Source organism: Ranitomeya variabilis, chromosome 4, assembly GCF_051348905.1.
Source record: "Ranitomeya variabilis isolate aRanVar5 chromosome 4, aRanVar5.hap1, whole genome shotgun sequence".
In the NCBI taxonomy this organism is placed as follows: domain Eukaryota; kingdom Metazoa; phylum Chordata; class Amphibia; order Anura; family Dendrobatidae; genus Ranitomeya; species Ranitomeya variabilis.
The window spans coordinates 409,658,054-409,675,620 of NC_135235.1; the positions used below are offsets into that span (position 1 = coordinate 409,658,054).

The window sequence follows — 17,567 nt, forward strand, 5'->3', positions numbered from 1 at the left end:
TAATCAAGGTCTGGACATTCATGTCTGCAGCAAACTCAAGCCACTCAGAGGTAAAGGGGAGGAAGAAAGAGAGGAAAAAAAAAAAAAACCCTCAGAATTTCCTTTCTTATTATCCCACTTCTGCAATGCATTAAACATTCAACTTTGGCCTGGCATACTGTTATGACCCCAATGGCAGAGGGTCTCAGAAATAAATACCAAGTCTGCAAACACAAAAAACCAGCTCATAGGGCAGTGGTAACTGGGCTGACCGTATATCTAATCCTCGCACCACAAATAGCAGCAGCCGGGGAACGTGCCTACGTTGGTTCTAGACGTCTCGCGCCAGCCGGAGAACTAACTAACCCTAGAAGGGAAAAGATAGACCTTTCTTGCCTCCAGAGAAATGACCCCAAAAGTTGGATACAAGCCCCCAACAAATAATAACGGTGAGGTAAGAAGAAAAGACAAACGTAAGAATGAACTAGGTATTTAGCAAAGAGAGGCCCACTGACTAATAGCAGAATATAGAAAGAGGACTTATACGGTCAGCAAAAACCCTATCAAAATTTCCATGCTGGATATTCAAGAACCCCCGAACCGTCTAACGGCCCGGGGGGAGAATACCAGCCCCCTAGAGCTTCCAGCAAAATCAGGAATCACATTTAGTACAAGCTGGACAAAAAATAAGAGCAATACAAATAACCAAAAAACAAGGAAGCAGGACTTAGCTTAATTTTGCAAGAACCAGGACCAGCAGACAGGAGCAAACAGAAAGGACTGATTACAACGATGCCAGGCACCAGACTGAGAATTCAGGAAGTTCATATAGCAACACCCCTGGACTAACGACTCAGGTGGGTGCCAAACTGAGGAAAGACAATCCCAGAGTCATATCACTAGTGACCACAAGAGGGAGCCAAAAAAGTCTAATTCACAACAGGATCCTCCCCCTCCCAAAAGAAATGCAGTAAATTCTGTACTCCTAAATCCAAATGTCCCCTCCCCTCTGACTCCTCAGTGTGCCTAGGCAACATTTAGTATCAATGTTTGTCAGTACTGCAGTGATGAGAGCCTGCCTAATTCACGGGGTGCACATCTCCAGAAGCAAGAGTTTGGCACAATCAGGGGCGGATTATAATAGGGTCAATCTGGGCGGTAGCCCAGGGCCCAGTGGTGTGGGGGGGCCCTCGGCTACCGCTCAGATTGCCCACCGCCAGTCAGGGCATTACTGCCCTGACTGGCGTATGGGCCCGGTGGGCAGAGAGGGGGCCCGCATGGGGCCCCGTCTCATCTGCTCACCGGGCCCCTACCGGCGCTGCAGCAGTTTCACCTATTGACATGCGGGCGCGCGCCCACACGTCAATAGTTAACAACAGCCGCCAGCCAATTAGAGGCTGGCAGCTGAAGTCGGCAGCAGGCGCAGCGCACACGTCGCCGGCATCTGACGTCATTGTCAGTCGCCTGTGAGTGCACGCTGCTGGAGGGAGCTCGCCGATGGAGCACACAGGTCAGGTGAGGAGAACTCGTTTTTTTTTTTTTTTTTGCTAACGGCAATCTGGGGGGCCCGGATGGGCCAGAATTCTGGACACACTGGGGGCAATGCTGGAGACACTGGGGCAGATTGCTGGAGACACTGGGACAGATTGCTGGAGTCGGACACACTGGGGGTAATGCAGGATACACTGGGGCAGATTGCTGGACACACTGGGGGCAATGCTGGACACACTGGGGCAGATTGCTGGACACACTGGGGGCAATGCTGGACACACTGGGGCAGATTGCTGGACACACTGTCTGGGGCAATGCTGGACACACTGGGGCAGATTGCTGGACACACTGTCTGGGGGCAATGCTGGACACACTGGGGCAGATTGCTGGACACACTGGGGGCAATGCTGGACACACTGGGGCAGATTGCTGGACACACTGTCTGGGGCAATGCTGGACACACTCGGGCAGATTGCTGGACACACTGGGGCAATATGCTGGACATGCTGGGGCAGATTGCTGGACACACTGGGGGTAATATGCTGGACACACTGGGGCAGATTGCTGGACACTCTGTCTGGGGGCAATGCTGGACACACTGGGGCAGATTGCTGGACACACTGGGGCAATATGCTGGACATACTTGGGCAGATTGCTGGACACACTGTCTGGGGGCAGGATGCTGGACACACTGGGGCAGATTGCTGGACACACTGGGGCAATATGCTGGACATACTGGGGCAGATTGCTGGACACACTGTCTGGGGGCAGGATGCTGGACACACTGGGGCAGATTGCTGGACACACTGGGGGCAATATGCTGGAGTCAGACACTGGGGCAGATTGCAGGACACACTGGGGCAATATGCTGGACATACTGGGGCAGATTGCTGGACACACTGGGGGTAATATGCTGGACACAATGGGGCAGATTGCTGGACACACTGGGGCAATATGCTGGACATACTGGGGCAGATTGCTGGACACACTGGGGGTAATATGCTGGACACACTGGGGCAGATTGCTGGACACACTGGGGGTAATATGCTGGACACACTGGGGCAGATTGCTGGACACACTGGGGGTAATATGCTGGACACACTAGGGCAGATTGCTGGACACACTGGGGGTAATATGCTGGACACACTGGGGGCAGATTGCTGGACACACTGGGGCAATATGCTGGACATACTGGGGCAGATTGCTGGACACACTGGGGGTAATATGCTGGACACACTGAGGCAGATTGCTGGGCACAGTGGGGGCAGGACTGGAGGCATGGGCAGAATGTAGATACGGGGCATGGTTGGAGACACGGGGCAGAATGAAAGACATGGGGGCAAGATTGGATCATCGGGCAGGATGGATACGATGGAGACAGATGGGGCAGGATGGAGAGATCATATGGGGTAGAATGGATACTCATGAGGGCAGGATGCGAGAACATATGGCTGGAGCCAGGAATGAGATGAATGGGGCCAGGATGGGGAATATTATTACCATAGGGGCTTATTAAGGGATATTATTACTGCAGTGATGTATTTATTTTATTTCTTGAGTATACTGTTTTAAATGGGGGGGGGGTCCTGTTACTGTGCAGAGTGGCACTATATCGCCTTTTTTTCTTCATGTGGTGTAATGTAGAAGTTGTGAAAAATTAAGTAATGTGTTCTGCAAGCTCGAGATAACTGTGTTATTTCCTGCAGAAACGAGTCCTGGCTGGAAGAAATGATGGCGGTCTGTGCTGGATGAAAGATGAAGGACTTCACCTAGAGACGTCACTGGTGAGTCAGTGTTACCTATACACTGACACTATACACTGTATACTATATACAGAGGTCCTGTGTATAATGTCACCAGTGATCGCTGTATAACCTCTACACAGACACTGCATACTAAGTACAGATCTCCTGTGAATACTGGCACTTATGGTGATAGTATTGTGGGTTTTTTTTTATTACTGATCAGTATTGTAGTATTCAGTCACTATGTGGTGGTAATATGTGGTCTGGAAATGGTGTTACGGTATTTGTCCCTTGTATGTGCTATTTGGTCACCAAGTGGTGGTAATATGTGGTCTTGACATGGTGTAGCGGTATTTGTTCCTTGTATGTGATATTATTCGATCACTGTGAATGTAATATCTGGTCTGGTCATGGTGCGGTGGTATTTGTTCCTTGTATGTGATATTGGTCATTTTAAAAATTGAAAAATAAATCATAATATACCTGCAGCGCCCCAGAGTCCTGGTCGTTGCAGTACTGAAGCTCTGCCGCTAAGGGGAGCTATGGTACGTCTGATGGCACTGAAGGAGTTCATCTGACCAGGTATCACATACACCAATACATTTCACAGTCGGGCCTCCAGGGGGAGCTAAGGGTGCTATTTATTAGGCCACTCCTCACCGTGTGGGTAAACTGGGGGTCAGGCAGGAAGTTAGTTCAGAAAGCTGACTGGGTTGGAACCAGGCAACACCTTGTGGCAGAGGGTGCTGTGGGGGAAGATTCGGTAGGGTCCCTGTCAGGTTTGGGACCCTGACAGAGGCCTGGCAATGAGAGAGAACGTCACGGGACCGTGCCTGCTCAGCATTGCGGCGGTGCCCTAAGAGAGGATCAGAAGCGAGATATATTGTGCTGAGTGAGAAACGGGATCAAAGCAAGAAGGAGAATACCAGTAGGAGTCGTGCTGTAAGACCGAGGCAACATCCTACTGAGGCGCACAGCCGGAACGCCGAGGAAGTATTTATATATATCTAGCTCCAAGCAATACTTCAAACCAACGGCAGGACAGTCAGTCACAGGCGGGCTGTCTCACCTAAATCACCTAAGAAGACATAGGGGGCAACCTGTGGAGAGGGGCGACTCTAGGGTCCCGGAAGAGCTCCGAGCCTACCCGTCATACGGGTGCGTCCCAACCATAACACCGGGAGGGACGGATTAGCAGAACATCATCTAATCGAGTTGTGAGGGAACACGAGAAACAGACACAGCAGTTGTGGGGACTTTCCGTAAGCACAGCAGGGGAGGACCACAACACATAGCGCTAGCAGCAAGGCACAGATTTCCACCTGCAAAGAGAACTCTGGAGGTGCCATTGGACCGGCCGGACTTGCGCAGCCTGGTTAACTGTATTGCGGACTGAGGACCCAGAGATCTTCAGTAAAGAGGTAAAGAGACTGCAACCTGGTGTCCTCGTTATTTACTGCACCGCACCACAACAACACCGTCACCATCCACACATATTATTGGGCGCCCCTCAGCAGGGTCACGGACCGGGCCTAGCCACCGTGACAACCCCAGAGCAGAGACTCAGAGGCCCGGTACCGGGTACCCCTCGGCCCTGCGGCGGTGGGGGCGCTGCATACCTAAATTGTATTGCATATTTTAACAAATATTTAATAGGTAACAGTAGAGTAGGGCCCGGCCAAAAGTGTCTACCGTGTTATGGTGGCGGCTTACAAAATCTTTGTAACATGACCCCGTCGCATGACCCTGTCGCATGACCGGGGGGGCCCTCAGTGTCTGAACAGCTCGGGGCCCTGGCTACCCTAAGGGTACCGTTACACTAAACGACTTACCAACGATCACGACCAGCGATACGACCTGGCCGTGATCGTTGGTAAGTCGTTGTGTGGTCGCTGGGGAGCTGTCACACAGACAGCTCTCTCCAGCGACCAACGATCAGGGGAACGACTTCGGCATCGTTGAAACTGTCTTCAACGATGCCGAAGTCCCCCTGCAGCACCCGGGTAACCAGGGTAAACATCGGGTTACTAAGTGCAGGGCCGCGCTTAGTAACCCGATATTTACCCTGCTTACAAGTGAACACATCGCTGGATCGGCGTCACACACGCCGATCCAGCGATGACAGCGGGTGATCAGCGACCAAATAAAGGTCCTGATCATTACCTACGACCAACGATCTCCCAGCAGGGGCCTGATCGTTGGTCGCTGTCACACTATAACGAGATCGTTAGCGGGATCGTTGCTACGTCACAAAAAGCGTGATGTTGCAACGATATCGTTAATGATATCGTTATGTGTGAAGGTACCTTTAATCCACCCCTGGGCCCAATGTACGTGCACTACAATGGCAAATTTGCAATTTTCACTCAGCAACATTGCTGAAAAACAGCCATGGAGTTAAATTATCACTACACCTGTAGTTAGATTCCCAGAAGTGTGTAATTTCCAAAATGAGGGGCCTTTAGAGGTGATTCTACTGTTCTGGCTCTTAGGGACTCTTAATATGGAATCCACAAACTATTCTAGGAAAATCTGCGCTCCAGATGGAAAATAGCGCTCTGTTCCTCCCGAGTCTTGCAGTATGGCTAAGCAGTACTGTACAGCCATATATGGGGTATTTCAGCAGAAATTGCGTGTCAAATTTTGGTATAATTTTTACCGATTTCCTAGTGTAAAAATGTAAAATTTGAAGCTAAAGCAAAATTTATGTGGAGATAATAGAATTATTTTTTCTTCAGCACCCTACGGTATAAGGTTCTGTGACACACCTGTGGTGTCAATATCATCACTGCACGCTAGGATAAATTCATTTATGAGTGTAGTTTTCAAAATGAGGTCACTTTTGGGAGGGTTCTGCTGTTCTGGCACCACAGGGGCTCTGCCAATGTGACATGGCACCCACACACCATAACAGCAAAATCTGCAGTATAATATGGTGCTCCTTCCCTTCTGAGCCTTGTACTGTGCTTCAAAAGTAGTTTTTGACCTCATATGGGGTATCGGCGTACACAGAAGAAATTGTGCGACAAAGTGTACCATTCATTTTCTCATATTTCCCTTTGTAAAAATGAAAAATTTGGAGCTAAAGCAACATTTTGTGGAAAAAATGTCTATTTTTATTTACACAGCTCAACATTATAACATTTTGTGATGCACCTGTGGGTTTAAGGTGCTCCCCAAACCTCTCAATAAATTCCTTGAGGGGTGTAGTTTCTCAAAATGGGGTCACTTGTTGGAGGTTTCCACTATTTAAGCTTCCAAGCCCTTTTGTGCGCCCAAACAGTAGTTTTCCACTACATATGGGGTATCGGTGTACTTAGGAGAAATTGTTCAACAAATTGTACTGTCCATTGTCTGTTATCCTTGTGAAAATGAAAAATGTGGGGCTAAAGCAACATTTTTTCATGGCTAAATGTTATCATATTCTGTGAAGCACCTGTGGGAACAAGATGCTAACCACACCTCTAGACAAATTCCTTGATGCGTTTAGTTTCCACAATGGGGTCATTTGTTTGTTGGGGTTTTAACTGTTTAGACACATCAGGGGGCTCTGCAAACGTTACATGTCTGTCTGTTCCAGCCAATTATACTCTTCAAAAGTCAATTGGTGCTCTTTCCCTTATGAGCCCTGCTGTGTGCCCAAACAGTAGTTTTTCACCTTAACTGGGGTATCAATGTACTCAGGAGAAATTCCATAACACATTTTGGTGTCCATTTTATCCTCCTTCCCTTGTGAAAATAAAAAATATAAAGCAACATTTTTGTGGCAAAATGTAATATTTTCATTTTTCCTTCCACATTGCTTTAATTACTGTGAAGCACCAATAGGGTTAATAAACTTGAATGTATTTTTGAGCACTTTCAGAGGTGCAGTTTTTTAAATGGTGTCATTTATGGGTATTAACTGTCAGATAGGCAACTCAAAGTTTCTTCAAAATGGATGTGGTCCCTAAAAAAATGGTGTTGGAAAAATTTGAAATGCCTGATAAACTTTTAACCTTTCTAACTTTCTAACTAAAAAAAATATGTTAAAGAAATGATAATGATGTAAAATAGACATTCGGAAAATGTTTTTTATTAACTATTTTGTGCAATATAACTCTTATGCTTAAGGGCATAAAAATGAAAAGTTTGAAAATTGCACAATTTTCAAAATTGTTGCCAAATTTGTAATATTTTCTCAAATAAATGCAAAAAAATATTGACCTAAATTTACCACTACTATAAAGTACAATGTGCCAAGAAAAAACTTTCTCAGAATCACTGGGACACATTGAAGCATTCCAGCGTTCATACCTCATAACGTTATACTGGTCAGAAATAGAACATTTGGCCTGGTCAAGAAGGAGAAGTCAAATGTTTCTATAGTTACTGAAGTACATTTGTAAGAATTTCATATGTTTTTACACTTCTATTGACATATACATCAAGCTTATACAAAGACTCAATATTAACCCCTTTCTGACCTCGGACGGGATAGTACGTCCGAGGCCAGATACCGCGCTTTGATGCAGGGCTCCGGCAGTGAGCCCGCATCAAAGCTGGGACATGTCAGCTGTTTTGAACAGCTGACATGTGCCCGCAATAGCGGCGGGTGAAATCGCGATTCACCCGCCGCTATTAACTAGTTAAATGCCGCTGTCAAACGCAGCGGCATTTAACCGGCGCTTCCGGCCGGGCGGCCGGAAATGAGCGCATCGCTGACCCCCGTCACATGGTCTGGGGTCAACGATGCTTCTGCATTGTAACCATAGAGGTCCTTGAGACCTCTATGGTTACTGATCTCCGGTAGCTGTGAGCGCCACCCTGTGGTCGGTGCTCATAGCACACCTGCATTTCTGCTGCATAGCAGCAATCTAATGATCGCTGCTATGTAGCAGATCCGATCGCATTGTGACAGCTTCTAGCCTCCCATGGAGGCTACTGAAGCATGGCAAAAGTAAAAAAAAAGTTAAAAAATGTGAAAAAAATAAAAAAAATATAAAAGTTTAACCCCTTTCTGTTATTGGATGTACTATTCCGTCCATGTGGGGTGGGCCCTACTTCCCAAGGACGGAATAGTACGTCCAGCGCGATCGGCCGTGCTCACGGGGGGAGCGCGGCCGATCGCGGCTGGGTGTCAGCTGCTTATCGCAGCTGACATCCGGCGCTGTGTGCCAGGAGCGGTCACGGACCGCCCCCGGCCCATTAACCCCCGGCGGTATAGGGAAGCATCGCGCAGGGAGGGGGCTCCCTGCGGGCTTCCCTGAGACCCCCGCAGCAACGCGATGTGATCGCGTTGCTCCGAGGGTCTCCTACCTCCTTCCTCGCTGCAGGTCCCGGATCCAAGATGGCCACGGCATCCGGGTCCTGCAGGGAGGGAGGTGGCTTACCGAGTGCCTGCTCAGAGCAGTCACTTGGTAAGCCTGCAGTGCTGTGAGATCGGTGATCTGAGAGAGTGCTGTGCAAACTGTCAGATCACCGATCTGTGATGTCCCCCCCTGGGACAAAGTAAAAAAGTAAAAAAAAAAATGTCCACATGTGTAAAAAATTTTTAAAAAAAATAAATTCCTAAATAAAGAAAAAAAACAAATATTATTCCCATAAATACATTTCTTTATCTAAATAAAAGAAAACAAATAATAAAAGTACACATATTTAGTATCGCCGCGTCCGTAACGACCCAACCTATAAAACTGTCCCACAAGTTAACCCCTTCAGTAAACACCGTAAGGGAAAAAAAAAAAACGAGGCAAAAAACAACGCTTTATTATCATACCGCCGAATAAAAAGTGGAATAAAATGCAATCAAAAAGATGGATATAAATAACCATGGTACCGCTGAAAGCGTCATTTTGTCCAGCAAAAAAAGAGCCACCATACAGCATCATCAACAAAAAAATAAAAAAGTTATAGTCCTCAGAATAAAGCGATGCCAAAATAATTATAATAGTTTTTATCGTATAAAATATGCGGAACGGTATACACGCCTCCCCCAAAAGAAATTCATGAATAGCTGGTTTTTGGTCATTCTGCCTCACAAAAATCAGAATAAAAAGCGATCAAAAACTGTCACGTGCCCGAAAATGATACCAATAAAAACATCAACTCGTCCCGCAAAAAACAAGACCTCACATGACTCTGTGGACCAAAATATGGAAAAATTATAGCTCTCAAAATGTGGTAACGCAAAAAATATTTTTTGCAATAAAAAGCGTCTTTCAGTGTGTGACGGCTGCCAATCATAAAAATCCACTAAAAAACCCACTATAAAAGTAAATTAAACCCCCCCTTCATCACCCCCTTCGTTAGGGAAAAATTAAAAAATTAAAAAAACGTATTTATTTCCATTTTCCCATTAGGGCTAGGGTTAGGGTTAGGGCTAGGGTTAGGGTTAGGGCTAGGGTTAAGAATACAGTTAGGGTTGTTGCTAAAGTTAGGGTTGGGGCTTAAGTTAGGGTTAGGGTTTGGATTACATTTACGGTTGGGAATAGGGTTGGGATTAGGGTTAGGGGTGTGTCTGGGTTAGAGGTGTGGTTAGGGTTACCGTTGGGATTAGGGTTAGGGGTGTGTTTGCATTAAGGTTTCAGTTATAATTGGGGGGTTTCCACTGTTTAGGCACATCAGGGGCTCTCCAAACGCGACATGGCGTCCGATCTCAATTCCAGCCAATTCTGCGTTGAAAAAGTACAGTGCTCCTTCCCTTCCGAGCTCTCCCGTGTGCACACACAGGGGTTTACCCCAACATATGGGGTATCAGCGTACTCAGGACAAATTGGACAACAACTTTTGGGGTCCAAGTTCTCCTGTTACCTTTGGAAAAATACAAAACTGGGGGCTAAAAAATAATTTTTGTGAGAAAAAAAAGGATTTTTTATTTTCATGGCTCTGCGTTATAAACTGTAGTGAAATACTTGGGGGTTCAAAGTTCTCACAACACATCTAGATAAGTTCCTTGGGGGGTCTAGTTTCCAATATGGGGTCACTTGTGGGGGGTTTCTACTGTTTAGGTACATTAGGGGCTCTGCAAACGCAATGTGACGCCTGCAGACCAATCCATCTAAGTCTGCATTCCAAATGATGCTCCTTCCCTTCCGAGCTCTGCCATGCGCTCAAACGGTGGTTCCCCCCCACATATCAGGTATCAGCATACTCAGGAAAAATTGGATAACAAAATTTCGGGTCCAATTTCTCCTGTTACCCTTGGAAAAATACAAAACTGGGGGCTAAAAAATAATTTTTGTGGAAATTTTTTTTTTTTATTTGCACGGCTCTGCGTTATAAACTGTAGTGAAACACTTGGGGGTTCAAAGCTCTCACAACACATCTAGATGAGTTCCTTAGGGGGTCTACTTTCCAAAATGGTGTCACTTGAGGGGGGTTTCTACTGTTTAGGTACATTAGGGGCTCTGCAAACGCAATGTGACGCCTGCAGACCATTCCATCTAAGTCTGCATTCCAAATGGCGCTCCTTCACTTCCGAGCCCTCCCATGCGCCCAAACGGTGGTTCCCCACCACATATGGGGTATCAGCGCACTCAGGACAAATTGGACAACAACTTTGTGGGACCAATTTATCCTGTTACCCTCGGAAAAATACAAAACTGGGGGCTAAAAAATAATTTTTGTGGGAAAAAATTTTTGTTTTATTTTTACGGCTCTGCATTATAAACTTCTGTGAAGCCCTTGGTGGGTCAAAGTGCTCACCACACATCTAGATAAGTTCCTTAGGGGGTCTACTTTCCAAAATGGTGTCACTTGTGGGGGGTTTCAATGTTTAGGCACATCAGTGGCTCTCCAAACGCAACATGGCGTCCCATCTCAATTCCTGTCAATTTTGCATTGAAAAGTCAAACGGCGCTCCTTCCCTTCCGAGCTCTCCCATGCGCCCAAACAGTGGTTTACCCCCACATTTTGGGTATCGGCGTACTCAGGACAAATTGTACAACAACTTTTGGGGTCCAATTTCTTCTCTTACCCTTGGGAAAATAAAAAATTGGGGGCGAAAAGATAATTTTTGTGAAAAAAAATGATTTTTTATTTTTACGGTTCTGCATTATAAACTTCTGTGAAGCACTTGGTGGGTCAAAGTGCTCACCACACCTCTAGATAAGTTCCTTAGGGGGTCTACTTTCCAAAATGGTGTCATTTGTGGGGGGTTTCAATGTTTAGGCACATCAGTGGCTCTCCAAACGCAACATGGCGTCCCATCTCAATTCCTGTCAATTTTGCATTGAAAAGTCAAACGGCGCTCCTTCCCTTCCGAGCTCTGCCATGCGCCCAAACAGTGGTTTACCCCCACATATTGGGTATCGGCGTACTCAGGACAAATTGTTCAACAACGTTTGGGGTCCATTTTCTCCAGTTACCCTTGGTAAAATAAAACAAATTGGAGCTGAAGTAAATTTTTTGTGAAAAAAAGTTAAATGTTCATTTTTATTTAAACATTCCAAAAATTCCTGTGAAACACCTGAAGGGTTAATAAACTTCTTGAATGTGGTTTTGAGCACTTTGAGGAGTGCAGTTTTTAGAATGGTGTCACACTTGGGTATTTTCTATCATATAGACCCCTCAAAATGACTTCAAATGAGATGTGGTCCCTAAAAAAAAATGGTGTTGTAAAAATGAGAAATTGCTGGTCAACTTTTAACCCTTATAACTCCCTGACAAAAAAAATTTTTGGTTCCTAAATTGTGCTGATGTAAAGTAGACATGTGGGAAATGTTACTTATTAAGTATTTTGTGCGACATATCTCTGTGATTTAATTGCATAAAAATTAAAAGTTGGAAAATTGCGAAATTTTCAAAATTTTCGCCAAATTTCCGTTTTTTTCACAAATAAACGCAGGTAATATCAAAGAAATTGTACCACTAACATGAAGTACAATATGTCACGAGAAAACAGTGTCGGAATCACTGGGATCCGTTGAAGCGTTCCAGAGTTATAACCTCATAAAGGGATAGTGGTCAGAATTGTAAAAATTGGCCCGGTCCATAACGTGCAAACCACCCTTGGGGGTAAAGGGGTTAAATCACCCCCCTTTCTCCCCATTCAAAATAAATCAATAAAAAAAAAAATCAAACCTACACATATTTGGTATCGCCGCATTCAGAATCGCCCGATCTATCAATAATAAAAAGCATTAAGCTGATCGCTAAACAGCGTAGCGAGAAAAAAATTCGAAACGCCAGAATTACTTTTTTTGGTCGCTGCGACACTGCATTAAAATGCAATAACGAGCGATCAAAAGAACGTATCTGCACCGAAATGGTATCATTAAAAATGCCAGTTCAGCACGCAATAAATAAGCCCTCACCCGACCCCAGATCATGAAAAATGGAGACGCTATGGGTATCGGAAAATGGCGCAATTTGTTTTTTTATTTTTTTTTAGCAAAGTTTGGAATTTTTTTTCACCACTTAGATAAAAAAATAACCTAGTCATGTTAGGTGTCTATGAACTCGCAATGACCTGGAGAATCATAATGGCAGGTCACTTTTAGCATTTAGTGATCCTTGCAAAAAAGCCAAACAAAAAACAAGTGTGGGACTGCACTTTTTTTGCAATTTCACCGCACTTGGAATTTTTTTCCCGTTTTCTAGTACACGACATGCTAAAACCAATGATGTCGTTCAAAAGTACAACTTGTTTCGCAAAAAAAACATGGCCATATTGACGGAAAAATAAAAAAGTTATGGCTTTGGGAAGGAGGGGAGCGAAAAACGAACACAGAAAAACGGATAATCCCAAGGTCATGAAGGGGTTAACAGTGCTGTCCCTGATTTTTCAAGACTTCTGCAATTTGGCCTGGCATTCCGGATATCATCTTTTGGGCCAAATCCTGACTGAAGACAAACAATTGATCGGTCCTGTCGAACTAATCTGATATGCTTCTATGAATAAATATCTTCTAGCCTGAACCATGGAAAGTCAATGTATGTTATAAATCCTGATTTTACTAAATCATTTGATACTGTCGCACTTAGGAAGTTGGTTCATAAAATAATGGTTAAATCGGGGAAAACTGTATGGAATTGGGTATGTGTTATAGAAAACAGGGTGGGTAGATTTGGAACATATTCAGATTTGGTCACCGGTACTCATTGGGGAACCCCATGTACCAGAACCCCTTCTTTGTATTATATTTCTTCATGACTTTGCACACGTCTTATGGAGACAAATGTGAAGATACTGATTCCTTATTTGCTAAATTTAAAGATTTACCAATGTTTTAGTCCATGAAGACAATTTAGGCCTTTATTTTGTAAAGTGTTGAGTAGCGCACCTACCATACAGGCAGAGTAGGTGATCGGTGGGGGTTCCTTGTGTCGGCTCCCCACAATCTGATAGTTAATAGGATAGGTCATCTACAGTTGTGCTAAGAAATTCTGCCAGGGTATGTAAACCTTTGAGCACAACTGTATATAACAGTCAAACACCCCTTCACACCTGTTTATGCCTGACTGCTACCTAAACCTTATCCAACGATTGTGCTTTATGGAGTGCCCTTTATTTTTCCATCTTCTGTAGACACTTCTCTCATTACGCAGTTACAGTGGTGGTCACTGCATACATATTATTACAGCTTGAGTCCAATACTAGCTGCATAAATACACATTCACTGAGGCCCCCTAGGAAGACATCATTGTATCATTAAACCCTATGTCGGAAGGATGGGAATTTCTATCCCGATTTGCAAAAGAAACACAACTCTACCCCTTATTCATACATACGATCTGGGTGATGGCGATGCTGTGCCGCAGAAAGATGCAGGCTGTTCCAGCGAGGCTCTGCAGTGCCGCAAAGCTCTGCAGGGGCCGTTGCCAGCTGTCGACAATCCCTGAACCCATCTCACAGGGAGAAGGAAGCTGCAAGTGGGAATGTTTCCCATCCTGATGGGAGAGAAAGCAAATGACATTCACTAAATCACCTACTTGAAGCACCTTAAAGAGAACCTGCCAGCTGACACATGCTGCCCAATCCTCCCCGCCCGCTGCCCATGGCTGACAAGTCTCGACTGTTAATCCAGGGCAGTGGGCGGGGAGAAGCCATTGGTGACCCTCTTGTCCAAATAATTTACAGCGCAGCTATTAATGCCGCAGCGTTTCAGAGTTAAACATACCTGGCTGATATCATACAGCAGGTGCCTCATACATACTGCCCACGGATCGGGCAGCATGTATCAGCTGTCAGATTCCCTTTAATCTATTCTATACAACTCTAAAGCTATAAACACAATGTATGGTTTTACATTAATTATTGGTACTGGGTATTTCCAAAATGTGAAAATCTGACCTCGAGGGTTCACACCACGTAATTGCTTCAGGACATGACAGATATGATTAATTAGTTGCAAATTAATTTTAATAAATCGGGACAGACCCTACTGACTTAGGGTCTGTTTACATATAGTGAATTTTCTGCAGTAAAATGTTACAAATGCAAATTTGATGATTGTTCCTATGTCTATATTCTGGCTCCTCCCCTTAACTTTTCTCGTTCCATGTTTTGTGTACAAATCCCTTTTATATAGTGAGTGGGTTGCCATCGGTTATAACACAATACATATATATTTTGCCTGCACTAGGACCTGGATGGGTTGGTCCGGACACCTCGGTGGTCATGCCTCTTCTGTGATCACATGATCGCAGCTCTGGTAACACCCTACGATGTGTTCTGGCTGTGCCATCGGGAGTGGAGTCACGTGACTTAGTCATGGGACGGCACTCGTGTGGCGCTGAGTGACTGTGGGTGTGTGCTGGGTGGACGCGTGGGCCTGAGGAGACGGGATTTAGCGATGAGAGGGTTAGTGTTTCCCTGACAACGTGATGCCTGTACACTATTGGCTGATTGGATACATGCCTGGTGGAAGTTTTGGTTCCCTTTTGATGGCAAACTACTATTGGCTCCCCCATGCTGCCTGACAAATATTCATGATCCACCTACAGGGGATTGGATCTGGGTAACGATGACTACCGGTTGCTGATTATGGATTGGCGGATTTACTTAATACTCCTTTGTAAACACTGGATAAAACACTGGATATGGGGATTATTTTCCATGTATAATGTTGATGTGTATTGCTGTGAGGGGCTATATGCCCTGCATTGATGTTTTTTGTATATATTTTATTTTAAATGAGTGGGTTTGGTTTTAGTGGTGATTGGTGCATGTGTGCCAGCCACACTATGTAAGCCTGCTCCGCATGTTTCTGTGTATCCTTGATAAAGACCTATAACAGGTTGAAACATTGTTACATTATGGCGGAATAAACTTCAACACTTGAAATATATCACCCTGCACCCTGTTGCACTTTGAACTCAGCTGGCTCTCACAAATGCAACATAACATTATTAGTGCCCGTCCATGTTCTTACATTTGGCTTAGTTTGTAGGATGGACCTGGTATGGAGTCGAAATGCTTGTCAATAAGTAAGATATGGGTTACTATAGCAGGAGTGTTAGCAGTGTTTTGGGGTAACAAACCACAAATTTGAAGGCTTATGTAAAAGCTACAGCTGGCATTGACTAAAACACCAGCCAAACAGCAAATGTTGCATCTGTGCAGTGAGACAGAAAAGGGGGGAGAAAGTATTAGAAATCGATCGATGTGGAGTAGGGTTGAGTTGCTTCAAAGAAGGCATTGATTGTGTTCATCTTTAAAATCGAAAAGGCATCAGTCTCGTCAGGGACTACATAATGCTTTGCCCAATTCCACTGACTCTCGGTGAGAGTTAGTAAGGAGGCTGGATTGAGAAACAACCTTCTGGATAGTCAAAAGATTCATTATGTTATGGATGTAGGGTCTTGTGTATGATGGTTTGATGCCATCATAAAATCTGCAAAGGTAGCTAAGTCAGGAAACTGGGAAGAGTTTTGAGGGACAAACCAACCTTTTAGACTGTAGGACACCTCATCAGCACATGTGATGGAGCGGTGCCGGTGGTGTTTTCCTAGCCTTGAGACGTGGAGGCTGCAGCAAAATCAGCCATGTCTTCACTAGCAGGATTAAGGATGCTAATGGTGTAGAAGAAAGAAGCAAAAATGTAACCTTGAAGTGATCGAAAAAACTTAGTACTCTGCTAACTCTATTAGTGGAGGGATGATTATATATCTAGCATCCAACAGCAACTCCAAGGAATGACCATATGCTACAAACCTATCATCAGCATAATTTGAAGATGCGGCTTTCTAGCTCTTCAAGGAATGCACACCCCATGTTCCAAATGTTACCACAGAAAAACATTTGTGCATAGTGTGATGCTGGCAGTACTTTTCTTTAAGAAATTGTAATGTGATTCTGCTGCTGTTGATTGTTTTATGTTTTTAATCATTTTTATTATAATGGTGATCTAGTTTCAGTGTTGGCATGCCTAGGATGGCATTCAAAAACCTCGAGAAAAGTTGCAAGGAGTGGAAGACTTTTGAGCATGCATTTGTAATTGGGCCACCTAAATTGTTCTGGTGACCACTAAACAGGGTGTCCCTAAAGTCTGGACACATAAGCAAAAATAGTAATTTTCAAGAAATGAAATTTATTAACAAATTTGTATTCAATTGGAATATTAAATACATTTTTCAATATTATTTCCATAATTTGTGATGCAAAAGTTGATGCTCTTTGCAAAATTCTATTATAGTTAATTACCGTATATACTCGAGTATAAGCCGAACCGAGTATAAGCCGAGACCCCAAATTTGCAACAAAAAATGGGAAAACTTATTGACTCGCGTATAAGCCTAGGGTGGAAAATGCAGCAGCTACCGGTAAATGTCAAAAATAAAAATAGATACCAATAAAAGTAATATTAATTGAGACATCAGTAGGTTAAGTGTTTTTGAATATCCATATTGAATCAGGAGCCCCATATAATGCTCCATACAGTTCATGATGGGCCCCATAAGATGCATCATATTAAAATATGCCCCATATAATGCTGCATAACAGGTTAATGATGGCCCCATAAGATGCCCCATAGAATATTATGCCCCATATAATGCTGCACAAAGGTTCATGGCCCCATAAGATGCTCCATAGAATAATATGCCCCATATGCTGCTGCTGCGATTAAAAAAAAAAAAAAAGACATACTCACCTCTCGTCGCTGGGGGTCTGGTGCTGGTGTCCTGAGCAGGCGGGGACACCGGCGCGCTATGGGGGCCAGGTGCAGGAGTCGCCGCTGGCTCAGGACACCGGCATTTGCGATATTCACCTGTCCCCGTTCCACTGCCATGCGCCGTTGTGTCTTCCTGGTCTCTGCAGTGACTGTTCAGGCAGGGGGCGCACACTAAACACGTCATCGCGCCCTCTGATCTGAACGTCACAGCCAGAGGACACAGAAGACAGAGCCCGGCAGTGGAACGGAGACAGAT

At 44.7% G+C, this 17,567-nt stretch overlaps 1 protein-coding gene across 3 annotated transcripts in view; it reads right to left on the reverse strand.

Annotated features, from left to right (window-relative positions):
* LOC143764990 (calcium-binding protein 2-like) overlaps window positions 1-17,567 on the reverse strand; it is a 145,364-nt gene that overhangs the window by 59,335 nt on the left and 68,462 nt on the right. Inside the window, exons 1-2 of one of the 3 annotated variants that reach the window (XM_077251168.1) lie at window positions 14,786-14,978; window positions 13,929-14,087 (exon numbers count right to left, since the gene is read on the reverse strand). The exons of 1 other annotated variant lie outside the window; for it this stretch is intronic. In XM_077251168.1, the coding sequence (XP_077107283.1) occupies window positions 13,929-14,045 (117 nt within the window). In that variant the 5' untranslated portion in view covers window positions 14,046-14,087; window positions 14,786-14,978. Of the gene's footprint in view, window positions 1-13,928; window positions 14,088-14,785; window positions 14,979-17,567 lie in introns of those variants that run through there. One more of the 3 variants, XM_077251167.1, reaches the window with a different exon arrangement.